Source organism: Takifugu rubripes, chromosome 20 (genome assembly GCF_901000725.2).
Source record: "Takifugu rubripes chromosome 20, fTakRub1.2, whole genome shotgun sequence".
Lineage (NCBI taxonomy): Eukaryota > Metazoa > Chordata > Actinopteri > Tetraodontiformes > Tetraodontidae > Takifugu > Takifugu rubripes.
Genome location: NC_042304.1, coordinates 10416159 through 10441349, shown reverse-complemented (window position 1 = coordinate 10441349; position 25191 = coordinate 10416159). Strand labels below are relative to the sequence as shown.

The 25191-nt window shown below is 44.1% G+C and overlaps 1 protein-coding gene across 4 annotated transcripts; it reads left to right on the top strand.

Moving 5' to 3' along the window:
• The first annotated feature begins 652 nt into the window (after nt 1-652).
• On the top strand, nt 653-23419 carry opa1 (OPA1 mitochondrial dynamin like GTPase). Of its 4 annotated transcripts, XM_011614906.2 has the most exons (31): nt 653-855; nt 1548-1872; nt 1970-2066; nt 2177-2284; nt 2801-2854; nt 3773-3855; nt 5354-5491; nt 6536-6589; nt 6725-6829; nt 6948-7034; nt 7135-7248; nt 7411-7491; nt 7574-7648; nt 7739-7810; nt 7948-8047; nt 8131-8261; nt 8571-8643; nt 9164-9236; nt 9316-9431; nt 10155-10219; nt 10542-10618; nt 11392-11557; nt 11813-11965; nt 12288-12396; nt 12664-12743; nt 12837-12977; nt 13065-13181; nt 13289-13382; nt 13536-13646; nt 22299-22372; nt 22452-23419. In XM_011614906.2, exons 1-30 carry the CDS (start codon nt 827-829, stop codon nt 22361-22363), a joined length of 3093 nt encoding a protein of 1030 aa, XP_011613208.2. In that variant the 5' UTR covers nt 653-826; the 3' UTR covers nt 22364-22372; nt 22452-23419. The 4 variants fall into 4 exon arrangements, with proteins under 4 accessions (XP_011613208.2, XP_011613209.2, XP_011613210.2 ...); XM_011614907.2 differs by lacking the exon at nt 2801-2854; XM_011614908.2 differs by lacking the exon at nt 5354-5491.
• The last annotated feature ends 1772 nt before the right edge of the window (nt 23420-25191 follow it).

Sequence of the window (25191 nt, the reverse complement as noted above, 5' to 3'; positions counted from 1 at the left end):
ATATTGTGTTAATGCATCTGTCCACTATGTGGAACATAGTTCATCTTATGCTTTAGTACAATAATCTTATTTATTACACCAGAAAAAAATCCATATGCAATATATTTTTTATAGAAATATGTGGTTATCCTTGTTCAAAATGTAATTTATGTGTTTAGATAGTGGCACAATTTGTCTCAGGAGCCGAAATTAGATGGGAGACCTCTCCCATTCAGCAATTTGTTTCATTAAAATGAAAAGGGTAACATTGTGAAGTTTCTAACAATACAAAAGTAATAACATCGCTGGACAATGAGTGCTCATGATAAAACTATTTATTTTCCAGAATTAATGCTGCACCAATGGATCTTGGATTGAAAGAATACAGCTGGACTTCTGCTAATTTTTCGAAGACGTTATCTTATTTAGTGAATTGTCGTTCTTAAATCAGCACAAACAGTAACTCTTGGATTCCCAACAGTTAATTTAGAACTGAAAACGCCTCTTGGACAGGAGACAACGTCTTCAAAAAAACCGAAGTCCAGTTGAATTCTCTTGATCCTAGATTAGATCAGAACATGTGCGGAAATGTACCAATGAGCGATCCGTCCCGCGTATGTGATAGGAACTGAGATAGTGGGAACATTTTCTGTCAGTGCGGATTTTAAAACGGTACTTGTAACCGGAAGTGGATTGTCATTCTGGTTGTGTCCTTGTCAGCTAACGAGCTAGTTAGCTGCAATAACAAGCAAGGCAGATGTGGATTGTTTGGAAAGATGAATTAAATCGTGCCTAAGCAGTATATTTGAAAAAGGTTTGCGTTTACCTGCTGTCGAGAAGCAGCATCATGTTGCGTATTGGGAGTAAAACAGCCTGGTAAGTACCCATTTTCTGTAAGGCAACTCTAGGAGCTAGCGTAACTAGCTTATCCTAGAGTTGAAAGCACAGATAAGGGTGCAATAGCCGTTTAAATAGACAGCAGACTACATGAAAAGAACTGGATAGTCGGTTAAATAATCTGTTATCCTAATGAAAATGTTCATTATCAAGATTATTATAACGTTCATAATCTGACACTCCGTTGTGGAAAGCCGGTGTACCCTTTTGACGTTTCCTTTCTATTGCCAGCAAATAAGACAAATTACGTTTTCTAATGTGATATAATTACATTTTTTTACATATTTTCACATAAGGCATGTTATTTGTCATCGGTCCGTAAGCTATAGTGATTGTGACTCATTGACGTAGTGATAAATTGTATTTAGTTTTGACGTTAAGAATGTTGCAGTACCTTGTTTTCTTAAAATATTGTGTTGTAAACTTGGAACGTCACGACACAATTTGGTTCGATGGTCTAGCGTAATAACTTATTAAGCGCAAGTATATTCAGTATAATGTGTGTCTGAAAAATCTATTACCTTATTAATGAATCCCATGCTATTAGTCTTCAGTGTTTAACTCAAGGCACACTCAGATGACACAAGCTAGAAATGGCAAAATTTACTCAAACTTGATTGCTTAATTTCAAAAAAAATAAATTGTTCCATGTTTTGTCTTTCCAAATGTAGCATGGCCTGCAGGAATCTGGTCTCCACTAACATGGGGATTAAATTTAGAGTACCACTGCAGAAACTGCACCCACTGTCCCGTGCCATCCACCACCGATTCTCTGGAAACAACAACCCTCAGAGGCCTCCTAATCGCGCCGCAGCCCGCTATTTTACCTCCATGTCGCGATTGCCAATGCGCTCTCCCAAGCCTCCTTCAGGCTCAGGAGGTCGTAGCTACCAGCAGCAGCGCAGCTTCTGGGTGGCCCGTCTCGCATCGCGACTGTTGAAGCTCCGATACATTCTGCTCGGCTCTGCGGTGGGTGGAGGTTACACCGCTAAAAAGGTTTGTATTAAGAGCGTCCAGATCATTTATTATGTCATTATTTACTTCTTGGGTATTTAGTCACAAAACCTATGTATGTGTGTAATTTTATCTCCAGACGTACGATGAGTGGAAGGAGATGCTGCCCGATTTTAGTGAATACAACTGGGTCATCCCCGATTTTGTCTGGGAGTTAAGCGAACAAATTGATCTTGGTGAGTATTTTTTTTAGGGGTTGTAAACTCTGTACAACCTTTGCTTAATGAGGTAAAGGTTGTGGATTCCTCATCTTCAAACTAGTATATATGAGCTCTCTTATAAACAGACAAACTAGCCAAAGCTTTGCCAGAGATGGAGGAAATAGCCAAACTTCTACCCGACCTTGACAAGATTCAAGAGAATTTCAGTTTCTTCAAAAGCCTCCTATCATCTGGTAAGTAAAGAAAACCTGGGACTTATATTAAGAGAGATCCTCCATCTTAAAATCAAATCCTTTATACTGAGGTTATTCTACAGTATGTCACAAACATAGATTCTTTTCTTGCAACTTGTTCTGATAATCTAATAATTATGTTAATAACAAGACATCCTTATCAGCCTTTTTCATATGCATGCACACGCACACACACACACACACACACACACACACACAAATATATACAGTAATTTAAATGTATATTACATCATATCAGTCTTAGTTTATACACAATAATAAGATATGAAGCTTCAGATCATAATAAGGCTTAGCTTGGGCTGTATTAATGTTTCTCATTACGTTCTTTACCTGTAGCGTTTGTTCTGCTCAGCAGCAGCTTTGTTTGACATGTCATTTAGCCATGTCCCTGCCTCAAGCACCATCCCTCTGCCTCCGTCTTTTATGATTTTTTTTAAAATCTTGTTTTGTTCCTCCTTTCCCCTTCCCCTTTCCTATTCTCATCACTCTTCACAGGTGTGAGTTTGGTTAGTGAAGTCAAAGGAGCTTCTGGTCTGCATCTGTTGTTAGGTGTGTAACCCCCACCCCCGACTCTCAGTAGTGCTGCCATTCTGTTCTTTGCTGTCCGTTGCTGTTTGACCACCATCATGGTTGTGAATTTCCTCCCGCTGTAGCAGAACATCTGCTCATGTTGTTGGTTAATGAGCTGTAGATCAGTGCTGCGGGTAGGGGAGGTTAAACATGGGTTAAACACTGGTTGATAACCCAAATAGTAAAGGTCTCTTCTAAAACTGTTAAGTCATCTAATGACCTCTCCAAAGTTTTCAGTTTTCTGACTTCTTGTAGTTTGAAATAGGCTCCATACCTGCTGGCCTTCCAAAGCTGTAATACCTTTAGATGAGTCATAAACAGTCAGAATTAACATTAGTCCCTGAAATTTAAAAATCTTTTCATGATACTGTGTAAAGCTGTTGAAAGCAGAACCAGTACATTTCTAAATCCTCTGAACCACCCTTTAACCTCTTCCTACCTGTGCCAATCTTTGCCTCCTTTGACTTCCTTCCTCTCTCCCCTGATGCATATGGGCTGATTTATTTGATCATACAAACATTTACTAATCTGGAGCACTTTCTGACTGCCTTTACTTCCTCACTTATGTTTGGAAAATGCAAAAAAAAACCCACCAAAACATTAAAAATAAAAGATACCAATTATTATACGTTAATAACAGTTTTTATTATTTTGATTCTGATTATTATTTGAGCTGTTAATAAAAAATATAGGTTTTATGCAAATATAAAATAAAAAACATTGTATTTTTCTGCAGAATTTTCCAAACGTGGCCTTTAATCATTGTTTTTCTTTACCTCATCACGCTTGGAATGCTGGCTTTCTTGATGATGGGTTTGCCTGACCAATTTCGGAGTCCTGTAGTTAAATATTTATTGTGATGAGTAACTTTATTCTACCTTCTTTCTCCTCTGATAGAAACAACGGGGGATCCATCTCTGAAGGCCACGGATTCTTCTGCAGGAGCAATGCAGGATGGTAGCGACAAGCATCACAAAAAGGTGCGCGTGTTTGACCTGGTGACTTGTTTCAGCTTTATCCTCTCTGCTTTTGCCCCACCTGGGTCTCACTCAGCTCCAATCTGCAGGCTACCTTTCACTATCATGGCTTGTTGCATTTAAGCCATTTAAAATGATCTATCAAATTCTATTTTAGTCATTTTATAAAGAACATTCATTGTACCTTCACCTAAGATACATTTCCGATTATTGACCATGTTATACTTATAGTAAGTGCTTTTATTTTGGTTGCTTTCTGCCCTTTATCTTTTTGTCCGTCTGCTTTATTTATGTTTGTGTTTTTCAACACTAAAGCTTTAAATTGTTTATATAAATTAAATCATGTCATACCAATTTTACAAAATCTAGTGTCAACATGAAACTATGATAGCATATGGTACATACTGACCTATTTACACACTTCATGAACTCCTAAATGAAATCCTACTGACAAGCTCGCTTTCTAGTTGAGAACTGAGCTCTTCTTTCTCACCCATCTGCTTCAGATTCTTGGTTCCATTTCTCTCCCGCATTCTTCTCTACCCCTCTTGGTTTTAGAGAGTTGTGTTCCCTGTTTGTATGGGTTTTTATCCCACTGCAAGTAAACCTCTCTTTTCTAAATAAAGGAAACCGGACTGTGTTACCGGTGCTGCTGCAGACTGCTGTGATGGGTCAGATGGGATATAATACTGTGTGTTATGACTGCTAGAACATTCTAGACAAATTTTAGCAAAGATGTAATAAAGGTGACATATTTTAAAGGTATCTTTTTCAATCTAGTGTCACAAATAAGGTCATGGACAATTATGGCTCCGAAACAACATTTGACAGTGATTATTTGTACGTCTGTCATTGCTCAGCAGCAGTCTGCAGCAGGATTATTGCCTTTATTGTTGCCTCAGCTCACGTGAAGTCTGCGATGCTAAAGTTGAAAACTGAGACCTGGGTAGAGCTGAAGCAAATCAAGTAAAGGTCACGGCGTGGTCAAAGGGCATTCCTCTCGGAGGACAATATTTCTTTATTTTATTCAAAGACCTCTTTTCACTGGTTTACTGTAATTGTTTTGCTTTGTGTACATATAAAGCCAGTTCTGGTGAACTAATAATAATATTAATGGTTAGTTGTCTGCAATGATGATTGCTGGTGAGAAAAGGTGAAAAGTTGTTGCCACACTCTGAGCGAGGTGCTAGTTGGGGTACTCGTCACCTCCTCTACCTACCGCCTGTTAAAGTTTGATGCATCTGGATTGTTTTAGAAGACATTTGTTTCATTCAGTTGCACTGATGCTGGTGGCAAGATTACTCAAAGCAGAGACAGCGACCCTGTTAACCCTGACCTCTGACATTGTGGTGATTGGTCAGCCTTACCGTCACCGCACCTACAACCGGTTCTCCTCTGCTGAAACGTGTTTGGTGCAGCGTGTTTGCCTTACCGGCTCAGTGGTCGGTTGTTTTGTTTGTTGCTGCTCCTTCCTGTCTCTCATTATGACGTACCCCAGCAGGGTCTGCTTGGCGAACTCATTCTTATTCAGCAACAGATCCAGCGGCACGAGGAGGAGGTCCGGCGGGCCGCAGCAGCGAATAATGCGCGTCCCCCACCGCCAGAGCCTGCTCCCATTCTACCTCAACAGACACGCAAGGTGAAGGTCACTACCCACTTAGATCTGCCCTATTGTACCAGATCTCCTCAATGATCACAGCAGTAGAGAACAAGCTTTAGCAAAAGCCCGTAAATACATAAGCAGTAAGTTAACGTAATTATGAGAGTGAAATCACGCATATTTTTCTTGATATTAAAGTTAGCGTGTTGCTGTATTTCTGCCAGTGACGCTAATCTGTAGCTCAGCTGAAAAACTTTACCAGTTAGCGCCAACGACGTAGCGTCAGATGAGCTGTGGTAACGTAAGCTCGCCGTGGGGAGAGCGCTCGCAACGACGGACCATCACAGCTCTGTGTCACACTCTCATTCAAATGGAAAATGATCAGCTGACGTAGACAACTGACGTGTTAATGCACGGAGATTCTGCACGGGGTGGACTGGCAACGTCTTGCATGGTTTGAGCTGTAGGATTCCTCTTTCTTTCCTGATTTTAATTTGAACGGATCAGTTATTCAGCATCCCCTTTGAGAACTGGCTCGGAATAAACTTACCGTGTATTGTTAAAGGTAAATTACAGGACGCTGCTGGATAGTTTCCTAATTGTTTGACTCCCCTCTGTTCAGTCCCTTTTTTCTGTGTGTATGTTGCATCTCCTGCATCTCTCTTTTCTCTCATTCTAACAGTCAACACGTAAGCGGGTTACAGATAACAATGGAATGAGTCTCGTCCAATTCTGCCAAAAATCACCTATCATGACTAAAATATTTTTAAAATATACTCAGGTGTATTTTGAGATTTGTTTTTTTAATTTCTGCCTGTTTGTGAATACAGCTTGTTGATTGAAGCTGAGTTGCTACTGTCAGTGGAAATGAGTTTTACTTCACCTGTTTGATTTGATAACTTGACTCAATAATGGTTCTCTTTGTAATTCAGTGTGCACATAATTGGCCTTCCTGGTGCAGGTGGGGTGTCACGCTTGTGAAACTGCAGTTTGGAATAAAAAGTGTTTATTTCCAAATCGTTGGAAGGCTTTACCCAGTGTGTTACCATTTCCTTGACTCTGCTTTGCTATTTAAACCTTCAGTCATCAGACAAAGAGAAGATCGACCAGCTTCAAGAAGAGTTGCTCCGCACACAGGTAAGCTGCACTGTTTGCTAACTACCAAGTGGAAAAGCCAAGTTGAGTTTCTTTCCGTGAAAGATTGCATTGGAATGCAAGCCGTCTAACTGTTTCTTTTTTTGTTGTTTAATGTGCACTACTTTTCCCTCATAGTTAAAATATCAGCGCATGCTGGAGAGACTGGAGAAGGAAAATAAGGAGTTGAGAAAGGTGGTTCTGCAAAAAGATGACAAGGGAATTCACCAGAGGAAAGTGAAGGTGAGCTCCATGAGGAAAACTACTGAGATAATTCATGGTCCTGCAAAATGACTTAAGGCTTGTGTTGTTTTACTAATTTACTAATTTTTTTTTACTAATATTGTGTCTCCATGCGTAGAAATCTCTCATTGACATGTATTCTGAAGTACTGGACATCTTGTCTGACTATGATGCGAACTACAACACCCAGGACCACCTGCCCAGGGTAAAGCATCATTTCCTGCTGTCTGTTTTCTTATATTCTGGTCATAATTACCGGTACGTTAAAAATGTGTTCTTGTTTGTCTTTTTTCTTCTTTTTTCAGGTGGTCGTTGTGGGTGATCAGAGCTCTGGGAAGACCAGTGTGCTGGAAATGATAGCCCAGGCCCGGATCTTTCCCAGGGGCTCAGGAGAGATGATGACCCGTTCTCCTGTGAAGGTATGTGGAGACCACATGGGTTGATGCTTGTTAAAGGGTGGCGGTTTAAAAATTTCCAATATTTGCTCATTTGGCAATTATAAAGCGTTTTAGTTGTGGAAATTAGCAGGAACCAGTCTAGACAGGTTTGGGTCCGCAGGTGATTCATTCTTTTGTGTACAGGTGACACTCAGTGAAGGCCCCCACCATGTAGCCATGTTTAAAGACAGTGGGCGAGAATTTGACCTGACCAAAGAGGATGATGTAAGTCATTATCCATTTACTGGAGGCACCTTATGAGTTTGTTAGTACTGTTATATTTGGTCTCCTTTATGCTCTTTTCCAGCTGGCGGCTCTTCGACGTGAGATCGAGCTGAGGATGAGAAAGAGCGTGAAGGAGGGACAGACAGTCAGCTCAGAGGTTGGATATTTAAACTCCAGTTTCTCCAGACACAGAATATAGCTATTTACTATACTTTATAAGGAAATGATTTATTTTCCTCCACATCAGACAATATCCTTGAATGTCAAAGGGCCCGGCATCCCCAGAATGGTTCTTGTTGACTTACCTGGCGTCATCAGTGTGAGTATAACTGCATAATCTGATAAGACTGTATATGTTTACAAAAGGCCATTCTATATATTTGTTTGTATTTTCCCGATATAAAATGTTATGAGTATTTCACATATGCAGACGTAAAATGTGTCTCTGTGTCTTAGACGGTAACTGCCGGCATGGCCTCAGACACCAAAGAAACTATCTTCAAAATGAGCAAAGCCTACATGCAGAATCCCAATGCGATCATCCTGTGCATTCAAGGTGACCCATTTGAGGACGATTGACAGTTATGCAATGGTGGGGGTCCTCTGGTTTATACCATTATGGTTCTTGTCTCCCTGTAGATGGCAGCGTGGATGCAGAGCGCAGCATCGTCACAGACCTGGTCAGTCAGATGGACCCTCATGGGAAGAGGACCATTTTTGTCCTCACCAAGGTGGATTTGGCTGAAAAGAACCTGGCCAGCCCAAGCAGAGTAAGACCATGAACATCTTGCCTTGTATGTGATTGATGTTAATATTAAGGAAGTGTTTGCTACATTCTAGATTAATGGAAAATCAATTTTCCGCAGTCTTTATAATTATTAAAACTAATCTAAAAGATCTTAAATAAGTAACTAAATTTGATTTGATTTGACTTAACAAAGAGTTTGTATTTATTTTAGTTTGTATGTGATGGGTGTCTGTAAATAAAACTATACTCTGTTTCTCCACAAGAGGGAGCCAATGCCTTTTGTTGACCTCTGACCACTGAAGTTGCTACATTATTATTTTTGATCTTTTAGATCCAACAAATAGTGGAAGGCAAATTGTTTCCCATGAAGGCCCTGGGCTACTTTGCTGTAGTCACAGGAAAAGGTAATATTTTCAAATGTCTAAATGATCAAGCCACTTTATAATGTTATTAAGACCTGTAGCATTTCTTAACTTATTTCATTTGATTTGAAGATACCAATTTGGTTTCCTTTTTTTATGTGGACGTACAAATGTTGGGACTTTAAGCAAGCAACTGCTGTTTGTCTCCTCCCTCCTCCCCTTCCCGTTTCTGTTCTACCAAAATAATTTCCTGGAAAACAGCTGATTTTTTTCCTGGCTGCCACACTCACTTCTGCAGCCTTGATCCCCTCTGTAGCATCGCTAACTTCTTCCACATAAAATCGTGTGTTTATTAAACATTACATATTCATAAACATATGAATATCACTTTTTGGTATTAGATGCTGGTGTGTTCAAAGTTTGGTTGAAGTTTCAAACATCCTCAATTGTATTCCAGTGCAGGATATTTAGGCTATTGTCAGTGAGCTGGATTTAAAACCTAACCATGCAAACGTAGCTGTAACTGAATTGTCATTTAATCAAACTTTGTCTTCATATGTAGGGAATAGTGGGGAGAGCATAGATTCTATTAAAGACTACGAGGAGGACTTTTTCCAGAACTCTAGACTACTGAGGTAATGTACATTCAAGTCACCTATGTTTAATGCTGTATCAGATTATTTAAACCTGACAGTAAATTTTTTATGCCCGCAGGGATGGCAGGCTTAAACCCCACCAGGTGACAACAAAGAACCTGAGTCTGGCTGTGTCTGACTGCTTTTGGAAGATGGTTAGAGAATCTGTTGAACAGCAGGCTGACGTCTTCAAAGGTATGAGACCATGATGTGTTTTCACTTTAAGGTTTGTTTGAATTATCTGAGTGGATGCGTGTTAATTTGTGCTTTAATCATGGGACAAGCGCAGTTTTTCTTGTTTCAGTGCTGTGGCATCACTCAGCCCGGCAGTCTTACCTTCCAATTGCAATTAGTCTAGACAATCACAAGCGTGATCCTAATAGCAGAGATTTATAGCTGTGGGACTGCAGATCCCACAGGCCTATTGTGTGGTGTATTGATCCATAGCCCATCAAGTCGCACGGCCAGCCTCAGTCCTCCACGCTTGGCGTCACCATGGCCTCACAAACCAGCAATTAGCCTAATCTCCACTGGGGACAGAGGGCTTGGTGTGCATGTGTGTGTGCATGAAAAATAAAATGCTGGCTTTTGATAAGGCACACGTGATTGTCCCAGACCGGTTAAGACAGATCGGTTTTATTAAACCCAGGCTCCAACAGTCTGAAAGCCTCCATTAAATCACTGCAAGTTTTAACCAAAAAGGCAGGTCCTGCCCTTGTTTGGTCATCGCCTGTGAGTTTTAAAGAATTACTGAGCGTACTAAAGGATTGCATTAAATCTGTTTGGTTCTAATCTCATTCATTTGTCAATACTGTATAATGTATATACTTAAAAACTTAATGGTTTTTTTTTTTTTTGCAAAGTTACTGATATTTTGCTTGTGAAAATAACAATTTAACACAACTCTCATCTCTACAGCGTCTCGCTTCAACCTGGAAACGGAGTGGAAGAACAACTACCCTCGGCTGAGAGAGCTGGACAGGGTGAGGGTTGACCATCTCAACTTATTTAAAACAACAAAATGTATTTGTATTTTTAGTGGTTTTCCTGGTCCTGGTTTTTACATTAATTATTCTTGTATTGATTGAGATTAAAAGTACAAACACAGATAAGCAAATATATTTAAACTGAACTACAACTGCTGACATTAAGCTTAACTGAATATTTCACTTTAAGAAACCTGCTTTTATTTTAAGATTAAGCCATTTTAATGTTTTTTTTTGTGCCATTGTTATAACTTGAGTAACCAATCTAATATGAAATGATCTATGTGAATAATTATGCTGTCATCTTGTCTTTTTATAGAATGAACTATATGAAAAGGCCAAAAATGAAATCTTGGATGAAGTTATTAGTCTGAGTCAAGTGACCCCACAACACTGGTCAGTTGTTATTACATGTTATTACATGCTCAAAGTCAAAATGTGGGTTATTGTAAACACACTTTTAGTAATCATATGCATGTTTTTGGGGCAGTTAGATTGTGTGTTTGCCTCACTCCAACATTCCATTAGACTTGTGTTTTCTGAGAGACTCCATGAATGTATAGTTATCTCACTAACAATGGAGAAAACCCTTCTAAATGAGACGTATGTATAGCGTTGTGGCTGCTCCCAGAGTGTGTGCCATCGGATGTATCCGATCAATGCTCTGATGAATGGCCCAAGCACGGGAACAAGGGTGGCCCTGTTAGCTAGCCCACAGCTGGCCCACACTATAGAGGATAGCACTTATTGACAGTGAAGAGTGCTAGCCCAAACAAAAGGGGAGCTAATGAAATATGAGCGTATGTTTATGATAAATGAGAGGAGCTCTTCTGGTGGGACTCTGGGATGGGTTGTTCCTTTGCCACACAGCTGTGGAGAGATGAGGTGAGGAGGCTGCTCAGCGCTAACAGGGTCCAACTGCAGCTGTATTTTTAATCTATACTCAAGTGCAATTGCAATAGCAGCAGTGGCTACGAGTGAAGCAGAAAAGCAGAGACAATCTTGTTTCTTAACTGTTTGTGACAAATTATCTGCCAACCTGAAGCTCTCTGGACACTTCAACAGAATGTTTCTAGATTAGCACATTAAATTAAAGAATTGGAACTATCAGTAGACTCATAATCGGAATCAAGAGCACTTATTAGAGCTTTTGTCTTGTATCATCTCAGGGAGTCTATCTTGCAGAAGAAGCTATGGGAGCGTGTTTCCACCCATGTCATTGAGAACATTTATTTACCTGCTGCCCAAACAATGGATTCTGGTACCTTTAACACCACTGTAGACATCAAACTGAAGCAGTGGACCGACAAACAACTTCCACACAAAGCCCTGGAGGTGAGACCGTAAACACTCTTTCATGCAAACAGTCCATGTGTATTTCAAACTGGTAATGTTGACATTCAATTTTATGAAATAAATTCAAACTTTCATTGCGACAGACTTTAGACATTGAATATATTCTGTGGGAAATGATTGCTTTGGTATTTCAAACTCTAATTCTAGGTAAAAAGCTGCAGAACTGTAAGAAATCCTGACCACAATGAGCACAGCGTGAGCCTGTTTTTCCCACTAAACTTGGCCTTCTTTTAGGTTGCCTGGGAGACACTGCAGGAAGAGTTTGCCCGCTTCATGGCTGAATACAAAGGCAAAGACCAGGATGACATTTTTGACAAGTTGAAGGAGGCTGTAAAAGAAGAAAGCATCAAAAGGCACAAATGGAATGAAAGGGCCATGGACAGCCTGGTAAATACACAGGAAAGCACTTGTCTGGGAGAGAAAACACACCATAATATATAATCAGACCTTTTGTCATATAACCCACAATTAAAGCAGCCAGATTTTAAACATGTTTGTCCTCTCTGCCCTATCAATTTTATATTGTTTTAGGGGTTTGTTGCAAGTGTCATTTTTGCCATAACAAAATGAACACTGATTTTTCCATATGAGTTTTCCATTAATGCGACATTGTTCACATTTTAGTTGATGTGATGCTTACAAAAAAGTGATTGTTGTTTCTGCTCTTTTGGTGTGTGTGCGTGTGCCTGTGCGTGCGTGTGTGTGACAGAGAGTGATCCAACACAATGCCCTTGAAGACCGGTCCATCACAGACAAGCCCCAGTGGGATGCAGCCATCCAGTTCATGGAAGAAACCCTGCATTCACGTCTCAAAGACAGTATGTTGGTCATGATGGCCCCGTGGAGTGTCAGCTGGCAGTCTGGCATTTATTTTTTTGTTAATCAGCTGCCTGGCTGACTGACTCACTGACAAATAGCTTTTTATTAATAACTCCATTACTGTGAGTCTAGTTTACATTAAGGCAGGTCATCCCCGACATGCCTCATGCCACGCTGTCAGTTTTACCCCAGCAGGCAGATTTGTATGTTTTCTTGCATTCATGTTGGCCGAGAAGCATAATTGTGGTTGGTGTCTCTTTATATAGCCGAGTCTGTGATCAGAGACATGGTGGGTCCAGACTGGAAGCAGAGGTGGCTGAACTGGAAGAATCGCACACCAGAGCAGGTGAGTTTCTCCCTACAGTGGTGGTGGCTTTTGTTAAACAGGTTAAAGGCTTGAATAACCCCCCCCCCCCCCCCGCCCTCCCTGATTTTCTAGCATATTCGCAACGAGACAAAAAATGAGCTGGAGCGTTTGCTGAAGCTGCACGATGACCACACAGCCTACCTGGCCAATGATGAGGTCACCACCGTCAGAAAGAATCTTGAGGGTAGAGGGGTGGAAGTGGATCCAGTGCTGGTGAGACGACCCCATCCCAGCCTAATCGCATTTGTACATAAACACACTTACATGTATTGGGTCTCTAAATTACCCCTCTCTTGTCAGATTAAAGACACGTGGCACCAACTCTACCGAAGGCACTTCCTGCAGAATGCCCTGTCCCACTGTAACCTCTGTAAGAGAGGTTTTTACTACTACCAGAGACATTTTGTTGACTCTGAGGTACTGAGAGAGGATGTTCTACACCAATTCTTTCTTTTTTATGACCTTAAACTCCGATAGGTTTAAGAAAAGATTGTATAAAGAAGCTGTAACTGTGATTCCTACAGTTGGAGTGTAATGACGTGGTGCTGTTCTGGAGGATCCAGAGGATGCTGGTCATCACTGCTAACACTCTCCGACAACAGCTCACCAATACTGAGGGTATGCAACGTGGACGTAAAAGAAAAAAGACGGCCCTTTGTTTGTATTCTTATCTGCTGGCCTTGGTTTGAGCTGTTTTCATGTGGCAGTACCTACTGGTTATCTTGGTTTGAATAGTGGTTGTTTGATCGGGGGCGTGTTCTTATTTTTCAGTGCGCAGGTTGGAGAAAAATGTGAAAGAGGTGTTGGATGACTTTGGGGAAGACATGGAGAGGAAGACCCACCTGATCACTGGCCGTCGAGTCCAGCTCGCTGAAGATCTCAGTAAGACACGGTTACGGCACAAACATTTCTGCTTCTGCTACACCTCAACAGAACTTAATGATACAAAACAACTTACAGTTAGACTCGGTTTAATCTGTTCCACTGAGTTCAACATGTTCAGCGTGTCCTGACAGCTGTAGGTAATGGCTCATTGTGAGGGATGGGAAAGCTGTCAGTAGGTGGCAGTAGAGCTGCAGAAAATGACACTGACTTGTCTGATTAGTGCTCATTAAAAGCGACCTTTTTTGTCCAAGACTGCTGCAGGACTATTTTTCTAGGTGGATAATATTGTTGCTGTGTTAGTCTGGAACGTTCTTTAGGTGACGGCAGTTTTCCTGGATTCTTGTTCACACTTTAAATCTGTACTTTCACCTTTGGTAGAGTGCCTTACAGGTTTAATTGGAAGCAGCGGTTAAAACAGATTTCTTTTTAGAGTCTCGTAACACAGGGACCTTTTCTGTTTTTCAGTATTTGGTGATTAGAAACGTGAAATGTCATATTGACTCTTAAAAGATAGCAAAACCGTAGGTTGCGTCGCGTGCAGATTCTATATCTCGGTTGTTTTGCTTTGATTGGCTTTGTTTTTTCAATGACACCAGTTTAGAGCAGGGCCGAGAACACACACACATACACACACACACACACACACACACACACACACACACACACACAGCTGTCTCCCCATTCCACATACTGCTAGGAATGCTCAGACCTGTCTGGCCTTGCACATCCGATAAGGCACGTCCATCCCAAACTTTTCCAAACAGGCATGACACTCTCATTTCCCATCACTGAAGCCCCTGTCCCTGGTGGATGTGGGAATGTGTTGGGAATTTTTCATGGGTTTCCGTGTGTGTGTGGGTGGGGAGGGTACTTGTAGGTCCTCATATTAAAGTATAAAGTCTCCATCTGCCAGCCATTTCATAGTTGATCTGGAAATAAAACAATTGCTGTCAGAAAGCTGCAGCTAACCTCGTCTGACTCTCCTCTTCAGAAAACATATTTAACAGTTTTAACTGTCTGTCTGCTTCAATTAGCGGGTGAGTGGAGGATCTGGGTCATTAGCTTTCTGACATTTTGCACAGGCCTTTCTATGTAACTCAGCCCCAGACACGTGTGTGGGTGTGGGTACGCGTGTCCCTCGGTCTGGACTTGCTCCACATGGCTGCTTGTCCTCCTCTGTGGGTTCTGTGGGTCTTGTGGCTGCAGAAATATTTGCATGTGATGCGTAAAATATAATTTCGGATTGTTCCTCGGAGCGTGAAGTTATATATTGCATGACTGTGGTGCCGCTGATCTGTACCACTGCAGATGTATATTGACCATTTTTAGGATAGTCATTTAAAGGTGTGGTTTTTAAGCACTTGGCACCCGGCACACTGACTTTTCCTCTCAACATTGGAATTTCGTCTAAACTAATCAAACAAATCATTTCTACAAATTGCTATTTATGCTTCATTAAATTATTATTATTATTATTATTATTATTATTATTATTATTATTATTATTATTAGTTTACCGTTCTATTCCCCAGCAGTTTAGAAAACTGCCCAACAGCTTCAGGCCCAAACGTTGGCCCCCACCCACAGGTCAGCACACTAACACATCAGGCTACTTGAACCTCATTGTGGTCAATTCCTACTGTCTCCGCAGCACTGTTCCTTTTCTGCCTCTCTGACTCCATTCCCATTTGATTAACCACTTCATTATTATATGCAAATGAGTTTGATGTTGTGCTGCAGTGCTGAATATGCTCCTTAATGAGAGTGCAGCTCTCAGACTGTTTCTCAGTTCCTGTTGCAGCAGTAAGAAAGTTGGGACAGTGGAGAGAGAAGACCTGGGTCCAGTGTGAGTGGTACCGTGTGTGTGTGTGTGTGTGTGTGTGTGTGTGTGCATGTGCATGTGCAGTCGTCAGTGTGTTCCTGACCAGCTGTGTGGCGCAGCGTCGTTGCTGGAACAAAGCCCGGGCCTAATGCTCGGCTTTAGGCCCCTAAGGAGACCACTGGGATGATGCTTGGCTGTTTCATTGTACAGTTTGGTTGTGATACTGGAAAAACACTATACTGCTTCAAAAATACAGAGCTTGATCACCACAGTGCAACTTCAATTCAGTCACACTTCTGCGAAACTAATCTGTCTCATCAGGAAGTTATAAAGAATCAGTTCCCCTGCTGTTGTCCTAATGGGACAGACAATAGTCAGGAAGGAGAGGTGGGAAACACAACAACTGTTTAGGAATGGTTTGGTAGGTGATGGCCACAGACTTTATTCCTTGTCCGCATCCTTTTAGGCTGATTCAACCAGGTCATAGCCTGGGGAGGCATGTTGCACTCACCCCCACATGCAAGCCAGAGGATCCCTGACTACTGTTGGGTACCAGGACTGCTGCTTTCGACCTGTTGCCAGACCATATGCTGGTGCATGAGCGTGCCTGGCCTCATCTGAGAGAGTGTGTGTGGGGCTGTGGGTGATGAAGGCGTTCTGCTCTAAACTGTATCTAATGGAGTGATGGTGGGACATATATTGTCACATTCATTGCTGCCACATGGCACCACAGCCTGTCCATGAGATGAATGACTCCTGTCCCCCCAGGAGGTGATCTGTCTTTTTTTTTTTTTTGTATTTTTGCGCCTGTTGGTGTCAGCCACCCTGACCGGGACTCTGTTTTTACTCACTTCTCCACTTTCACTGCTTTGCTGCAGGCCTGTTGCCACAGTTCAGTGCAACAGCGTTAGGGATTTAGGGAGCATTTGTGTCTCCGCGGTTTGAAGGCTTGGGAATTAAAGGCGTCAACAGAAGATGCTCAATCAAACGGCGTTAACTTCAGAAGCGCTTGCATGTTCGCGCATGCCATCACTTTCTCCTTTTCCGTTCATTCACATGGAAGCAGAACACAATAAAGCTCCAGTTGTCTGGGCTTGCACGTCGGAATGCCCTCTCAGCCTTATGCTCACCTCCTGTCCTTTCATCTCCCCCTCCTCAGAGACGCCGCCCCCAGAGAGATTACAGAGGGCTCGATAGGAAGTGGTCCTCAGGAAAGATGATGTATTGTCCTGAGGTTTTGTGCGCACACGTGCGTGCTTTGCTCTCGCACGGATCTCTCGATGGGTCATATTTCTGTTTTTCCCTGTGAGGTTTCATTCCCAGGTAATGCTGCTTTGAGTTTGCGTTCTGTCAGTCCGAACATAAACCCAAAAGGGTCCTCTTCTCTCCCTCCCTGGTGCTCATTTTGGAACATGTGGGTGGTTTTAGTCAATGAGATGCAGGATGGACTTTCTGCTCTTTGGCACCATGGCTAGAATTGACCTTATGTACAGTCTCACTTCAGCATAACACTCATGAATTTAAATGACTTCATCTGTTGTTTTCCCTCTCTGCTTTCCTTTTCCCACATCTCTTCCTCTAACATGTTGACATTTTTATTTTCCCTTTTCCACCTTTTATATATTCAGTTTTATTCCTACACTTTTGGCTGTGATCTTTCAAAAAATACTTAATATTAAGGTCGCAAAAGCACAAGATCTTCATTTCTCATGATGCTGGTGTGAAGCTATTAATTACATTTTTTTCCTCAATGTAAAAAAAAAAAAGAAAAAAAAAAGCATTTATCAGCTGCACGGTGTGTAACGTTTTGTTGAATCAATGCATTTCTCTCTTTAAAAGCCTTCACACACCAACCCCGTGATCAGATATCCGGCTGATCGAGTGTGCGTAATGTGTCCCGTGCTGGTCACCCATCTGCGTTAGTCAAGGTTCATCACAAGGTCAATTTCTAGACACCCATGAGTAAAGAGAAGGCTGCGATATCGGCTTTGAGGAGTCGGCTCAGGGGAAGACAAATGGGCGTAACTAAATGAAGCAAACAGACACATGCAGTGAAACGCCACACACGGAGAGAGTTTAACCTCTCTCATTCCTTCAAGTCGTCGTAGATCTTTGTTTCTCTAACGTCATGCAGTTTTATATCGAATCTGGCTGCTCCATGAACAGTTTTGATATGATTTTATAATTTGTTTCTTTTGTCTCTTTCACCTGCATCTACCAAAGTCACGGCCCCTGTCTCTCTGTCCTTTCCCATCACACGTCTCGTCCTCTGTCCTCCATTTCCGTAGATGAAAACCCAGGAAGGGGACAGGCTGGTCTGGGAACATCAGGAAAAGAGTTGTGTGTCCAAGGACATTTGATTAAGAGGCATTAGTAAATGTTTATGCGAAAAGTGTGGGAAAACTGGGAAGAGACGGCCGTTTGTGCCAGGACGGGAACATTCACAAGGCTTCTGTTGAAATGTTTTCACCAGGGAGCCGTTCCAGCTCATCATCCCGTCATCCTCACGCAGATCTGACATCAGATGTAGCTTATATCGAGGTAATGGGGAAAACATACTTTCAAACGCTACCTCTCTGGTATTGGTCCAGTAATGTAAAGCTCTGGTTGTTTTCACTGTCATGGCTGTGCCACCAGGGTAGATGTGTCCAGGTCTGCATCACTTCTGCAAACTATAAACCTGCCCAACATGTGTTCCCTCGGTCCAGAACAGCTACAAATCGGAGCGTTAGCGGCCCTTTCTTATCTGCCTCTGTCTTCCTGCCGCAGCAGGTTTGGGGTGTGTGAATGTTTGTATTTATGCCCATTTCAGAGCGTGTTTCTGTGTGCACTCTGCAACTTTTACTGCCAACACAAACCTGTTGCTGCTTTTGTAGAAGCACGTGTCACTCCTGATTTACAGACTGGATCGTTGTAGACCAGAGTTGTCAGTCACAGCCTTGTTCATAGTCTAGATTGATAGCCATTTAGCCTCTGCCGGGAGTCTTCCGATGGCAAAGTGTGAAATTCATAAACCTTTGAACATGTTAGTTATTTCAAAACTAGATTTAGTGTTTTCATGGTGGTCAGAGGGAAAGCCCCCATCACTGTGACTGTTCGCGCTGATGTGGGTCCAGGAACACACCAGAAAGATGTCCTCGCACTGCTAATTAGCATGTGCAATTTGGATTTGAATGGGGGGAATAAATTTCCCAAACACAACTGGGTGGACATTTGTGTATGTGAGTCAGTGATGGAAAAAGAAATAAGTCTAGTTAGTCATGGATGGCTGATAAGATGATGATGTCAGCTGTTGGATGTGGAAGAAAAAAAATTAAGAGTCATTCTTGAGTGCGAGAAGTGTAGCTTGTGCGTCAACTAAAATACAAAAAATACTGGCAGTACAGGATCCACGAAACACCAAGGAAACAGTTGACTTGAGATCTTCCTGCCCTAAGATGGGACCCAGAAGAACCTGTTCTCTATTCTTAACCATTGCATAAGCATCCTGTGTGATTCCCCTCCAAGATTTATTTCTGTTAAACCTGTCTGGACTGGATCTAAATCTACCTTTTATTGCCCGCCAGCACTAAAAACCTCTAAAAAGTCTGACCTTCAGAAGTGTGGGCACTGCGTGTCGATAAAATGTGTTCCAGGCAGCGCAGCCAGAGTGATCACCTGGTGCATTCAAAGCATTTTTCTTTGCATTTTGTTTGGCCTGACCCACGGCCGCGACCTGCTCACTTCGACATATTTCATTCTCCGGGGCTGGCCGGCTCTCTCCCAGGCATCTGTTTTCTAGATAAGAGTGAGTGTGAGCGCTGATTCATGGCTTTGTCATTGACGTGGCGTTTGGAGCGCGGACGTCCCGGCTCTCCCTCGGCCTGAGTCCCGGCCCAGGGTTTGTGGCGTGACTGTCGGCAGGAAATCAAGCAGCAGGCGTGCTGAGGAGATGCCTCTCTGTTTGTTACATTAGGAGCTCGGCTTTCAAAGACGTGTTTCGATATTTAGCGTCCCCGCGTAGCCCGTGGTGCTGGGAATGGTGAGGAGTGATGACATGCTGGGACAGGAACCAAACCCTCCGCCCAGGGCTCTCCAGTGACCACGCTGTGAGCTGCTGCCGTGTCTAAGAAAGCTGTTTCAGAAGTAACCTCATCCCAAAGTCATCTGCTCCAGTCCTCTCTGTTGATGTTTTTCAAACGGGCACTTTTTCTGTGGGAAGGTTTTCTTCGAGCCATAAAACTCCAGAAGCATCAGGAGCCACTGACATGAGCATAAGGTCGTTGGTTCGGCACCGTGAACACTCTCGGCAACAAAAATAGATGGAAGCTGCTGATCTTGGGAGTAAATCCAGATCAGCAGGTTTCGCACCTCTGTCCCTCTGCTGCTGCTCCTCAGCGTTGGCTACACGTCCACAGTTTCGGCCTAATTATAGGTCATTTAAAGGCTTTCTGGCTAAGCCCCCCCCTCTGCCAGGCGCTCCGGCCACGGGAGACCCAGAGGACTCTACAGCGTGAATGAGATATCATTTCATGTGGAGATCAGCTGAGGGAAGGTCTTGAAAGAGGGGATTGGAGGGAAAGGCTCCCCTCTTTCTCTCCCGCTCTCTCTTTGTCACCGGGCAAGAGTCCCTCCACCCTGACCACCTCACACAAGACCGAGCATCTCAAAGCAGGAGACTGTGGGATAGAGGCCAGGGGATTATGGGAATATTCATGACCAGATAAAGGGGCGAATGGTTGAATGACTAAGTTTGGGGCTCATCTTTTAGGTAAACAGGGGCCTAAATGGAGTTTTAGATCACCAGTCCTGCTGTTCTGTAAGAAACAGGCAATGGTGACTTTGTCCACTCTTGTTCGGGGCTTTTTTGTTGCATTTTCCCCGGACAGTGAAAAGAGAGGATTGTTGTGGCCTTTTCTTTTTGTGGCTGGCAAACAGATGGCGGCGGGGGGAAATAAATATCTGTTTCTCGTCGTTTTATCCCCAGAATATTGGATTTTCTAAGAGAACATTAACATTCAGGGGCAGCTTCCTCTGCTCCTAAAAACTGCTGATGACTCAGTTTGTCGTCGTTCAGCTCTCTGCTGCACAGTTTTCTGTTTATTGTCCAGTTTTCTAACCTGTTTTAGACGACACAACCTCGGTTCAACCAACAAACCTGAGCTTCCTGCTCGTAAACCAACTCTCTTCTTGTAAACACTAATGGAAAGCTCGATCTCCTCCAGCCACTTTGACCTGCGCTAACTAGCCAGCCACCGCTCCTCTTATCATCAGCTCCATCTAAACTCCCGTGGAAGCTTTGAAGCCTGATCCAGGGGCTTTCCCCTGTTAGGAAGCTCACTCAGGGCACGTTGTCGGCTCACGCTGGCGCGATTCCACCGCCGCGTACCTCATCTCTCCCCCTCCGGCCTCACAGATGTTGCTAATCCCGCTCTGATTGACTTGGATTGAGTTCTATTTCTTGTGGTCGGGACACACAACCCACACGCCTCAACCGCCTTGGAGCCTGGAGGGGGGCTGTGGCGGGCGGCGTGTGGACGCGGTGTGTCTCCGGGTCGGGTAACGTTCAACCCCACACCTGCTGCGGCGACTCGTCAGCGCGTCCCTCGACAGGCCGCCTTTAATGTCTTGATAAAGTGTGGTAATCTCCAGTTAATGCCCTCCCATTTGTCTCCGTGTCCAGAGATCCAAAGGTGGGGGGATTTTTTTTCTCTCCACCTCCTAAAAACCTTGAGGGTGTAGGAAAAGTGGAGGCTTGACCACCCCCCCCCCCCTTTTTTTTTTAGATATTCCAACAGTTATATATCTTCCCTGTCAGGACGTTGGAGCTTGACTCGTGTTTCGGGACACGTGGGGGCCGTGCCTGCGTCTTTACCGACATGAAATCGACACCTCGGCAGCCGTGTTCCCATCAAAAGGGGGCTGCAGACGAGCCCCTGAGTGTGAGCTCTGGTTTCCCTCCCAAGCACGCTCCCGGTTATCACCTTTTGTGTGGAGCAGAATTGGACACTGTTGCTCCAACCCCAAACGGCCCGCGATTCCTCTACCTGCAAACCAACACGTCTATTTAACGCCGTGTTTGTTGCTGCTCCTCACAGGACAACAATGGGCCGTCTGAGCATCACGTGTGGCTGATAGATCAGCGCCGGCCGGCGCTGGCCTGCTCTTCAGAGCCCGTGTTTGAGTTTGTGCTTGGGGACGTTCCAGACAGATTAGCGAGGCCGGCAGGGAAGCCAGCGAGGCCCGGAGGTGCAGCTGGTCCTGGGAGCCGCAGCCTCCGCTTCTGTGTCGGGCCGCCGACTTCCTCCGCCTGTGTTTAATCAGCGATTAAGAGCGCTTTAGTCGGCTCGCTGGTCTCGGGTGACCGTACACGCTGGCTCTGGGGTTTTTTGGCTGCCCTGGACAAAAGGAGAAAAGACTGTTTTTCCAGTAGATTCCCTCCCTTTCATGAACTGTTGTTGTTATGGTATCTTCTCCCGTCCATTACCGGCGTGCCTGTGAGGTACAAACCTTCAAAAGCTGAGGGTGAGAGCCTTGATGTGGTGTGCACGATCCACGCCTCTACCGTCAGATGTGTGTAGCTCGGAGGTTTGGCTGTCCCTGTCAGAGGGGACCATCTGGCCTTTTAGTGAAAAAGAGCGGGAACACCAGCTGCACACGTAGACCGTAGCGAGGGGGTCTAGCGTGTGAAGCCGGGCTCAGCTTCCTGTTTTATTATCTGCTCATCATTCCAGCCAAGTGTTGGGCGAGTACATTAAAGAACGGTTGATTTCTAGTTCCTTTGGATCACCGAAGGAGCTAGATTTGTTACAGCTCGACTAACCTGAACTCATTTCCTCATTTTCCAGAGAAAGTTCGAGAAATCCAGGAGAAACTTGAAGCCTTCATCGAAGCTCTTCACAAAGAAAAATAAGAGAAGCAGGTAAAGCCGACACTGACGGGGGAACGCTCCAGTCACAGGACAGGCGGTGGTTCTAACCGTCTCCTTTCCTCTGTGACAGATCTGGGGACACTTTAATGGATCACAGCTGACACACATGCACTGAAAAGGCAAAAACTAAATCCATATACGTTTTCCAGCCCCGGAACTCCCCCCCCCTCCCCGATTTTATTACTCACCGCTTGGCGTCCTGTCCCCCTCTGGTGCTGTTGGAAGATGGACCTGAACCCAGAACTGTGACGGAGGAACGGTTTTCAAGCTTGCACTTGGATTTTTACCTGAACGTTTCATCTGCGCCGACCCGAGAACTTCCTCAGAGGAACCCGGACGCGCCGACCCAAGAGGAGCCGGCACGCGTTCAATAAACAAGGATCATGCGCACGTTTATCCTCCGATTTCTGTTTCCCACTGATGATGTCTGAGTACATGATTGTATGAAAGCATCTCACACAAAAGTGGAGACAAAAAAAGTGTAAAAATTCACACCTTCATATCAAAACGCCGGATTCAAGTTCCATGTTTGTTGCACTTTTGGGCATTCAAAGCACTTATGTGAGCTCTCTAAGCTGCATCTTCTGTATTTATCCCTCAGCCTGATATCTGGAACATAACCAGAAAGAAGTTAAAATGGACACAGAATACCATCCCATCCATCCGATTGGTTTTGATGGAGACTTCTGTGATCCTTCCTCTCACTTTGCTCCAACATCACCTGGATGCTGTCGGACACGTACGCATCCTGGCACTGGCTAGCTTAAAACACCTTTCCTGGCGTATGGGGTGGGAGACAGTGCTGTTCTGATCCCTGCATTCATGTCTATATGGTTATAAATATATAAGCAGGTGTATTTTGTACAGATAAATACAATAGAAGGTCGTGGCGACGGCTGCAGACAACCAGAAATGCTAAAATTGTTTCCTGTTGTAGAAAGTCATGTTTGCATGGTGTACAACTCTCCCATGTCCTTAATTTATTGTGTTTAAAAAAGAAAGTGGAAATAAAACTGTTGAAACATTTGTCACCCCAAAGCCTTCATCTCAGGTCAGTTCAGCGCCCCACGTTTTGACCCTGTCAGGTAAATGAGCCCTCTCCAAAGGTTCCAGATCAGCTAAAATAAAGGAGGGAAAGTTCCAGCTGTAGTCGGGGTCGGAGCAGGAATGTAGCGTTAAAAATCATTAATCATCGCACTTGCAGTTTTACTTGAACCTTGAACTAAAATAATAAAATCGTCAGCATGCAATATCACATGCTAACGAACATTTCCCTTCATGCCCGGATGCTAGCAGTAGCTAATTAGCAGGAGTGCAGTAGAAGCTGTTCGAGTTCTCATCTCTTGCTGGGCTGTTTCCCTTAAGCTGTGATCATCTGAAGCCTTGTTTCGCTCTCATCCTTGGGGAGTGGCTCCGCGTTTGCCTGTTTCCAACCAGCTGGCCGCTTCGGGGTGTTCTCACCTGTGCGCTGGTGTGATGAGGCCTCAGGTTTGGACAACCCTTCTGAGTATTTACCTCTGCGGGCTGTTACCTCGACCCAGAGCCGGCTGCAGACACGTAGCAGCCCGAGGCACGAGCGAGAGGCAGGCGGGGGGGGCGGGCAGGCGGCTCAGGGCCTGCCTGATTAATAAGTCAGAGTCCAGAGGTCCTCCACTCCTGGGTATCGTCTCCTCTTTCACAAGAGCCCGATTTGTTACTCCGTCTCCACATCGCTCAAAGGCCAGAACTGTAGCGAGGAGGGATGGGGGGGGGGGCTCACCCTCACCATCAGCACCTGAGGCTTTACACATGGAGATAACCGCCTCCTGTCAACTTTCCTCGCCGTTCTCTCAAAAACAATGAAAAAGGAGCGAAGAAAGAAAACACAGCCTAATGACTTTGTAGCGGCCGTGAAAAGAAAGGGGGAAAAGTCAACCTCCGACTGACGGCCTTTGTGCTATCAGATAGCCACGTTCTGGGAGGAGGGAGGCCGGCAGGGACACATTAGACACCATTAGCATCTCCAAAGGCCGTCACGTTGACTAATAGCCGGAGCCACAACGGCACAGTGGTTCAGTTTGTGTTTTCCCTCAATGCCCTTTATGCCGGGGACACAAAAGCAGTCGGGCCAGACCTTTCAAATATACCACAACCGCGGACGTGCACAAAGCTTCATTTCTACTCTTTCTTCAGAAAAAAGAAAGGCCCAATCTTGTTGCTTCTTTTTATTTTAATCCCCATCTGATCACACGGGCACATTCTGTGTCTTTGGGCCGGGGGCGGGGCCGCCCGGTATATGATGGAAACGCTGAAAACGTCCTTTAAAAGGCGGCCATAAATGGCGGGGAAGGGCGGTTTTTGGCGGCAGAAGCAGCGGCGCGCTTGTTTTCCTTCTCGCCGGGCCTGCTGGCGCCGCTGTGGCGGGTGGAGGTGATCCACCAGATCTGCTGCGCCTCCTCACCTCCCGACAGTTAGAGGATGAGCATTGATGATCCTTCCCTTTTCTCCGATATTCAAAACACACTTTAACCACACAGACCCCCCCCCCCCCCCCCCCAGCACACACACACACACACACACACACACCTTTTCCTGACTGTTTTCAGAATTAAAGCAGCATTAAAATGATTCCCCCGCTCTGTTTTCTATTGAGTTGAGGACGTGATTTGAAGTTTTATCCCTCTTCTTCCGCTCTTCATTCGCGTTGACACACTACCGATATCACTCTAAAAAAAGCCCCTCGGTGGTGAAGCTGAAACCCGCCTAAATAAGGCGAGAAAGAGCCGTATTTTCTGTCTGAGAGTCACTCGTCGGCTCTTCACTCAGCAAGT

Coding starts and splice junctions, on each gene's coding strand:
- opa1 (XM_011614906.2), top strand. CDS start 827: ATGTTGCGTATTGGGAGTAAAACAGCCTG. Junction 2,067..2,176: donor AAGCGAACAAATTGATCTTG/GTGAGTATTTTT, acceptor TCTTATAAACAG/ACAAACTAGCCAAAGCTTTG. Junction 7,035..7,134: donor CCCAGGACCACCTGCCCAGG/GTAAAGCATCAT, acceptor TTCTTTTTTCAG/GTGGTCGTTGTGGGTGATCA.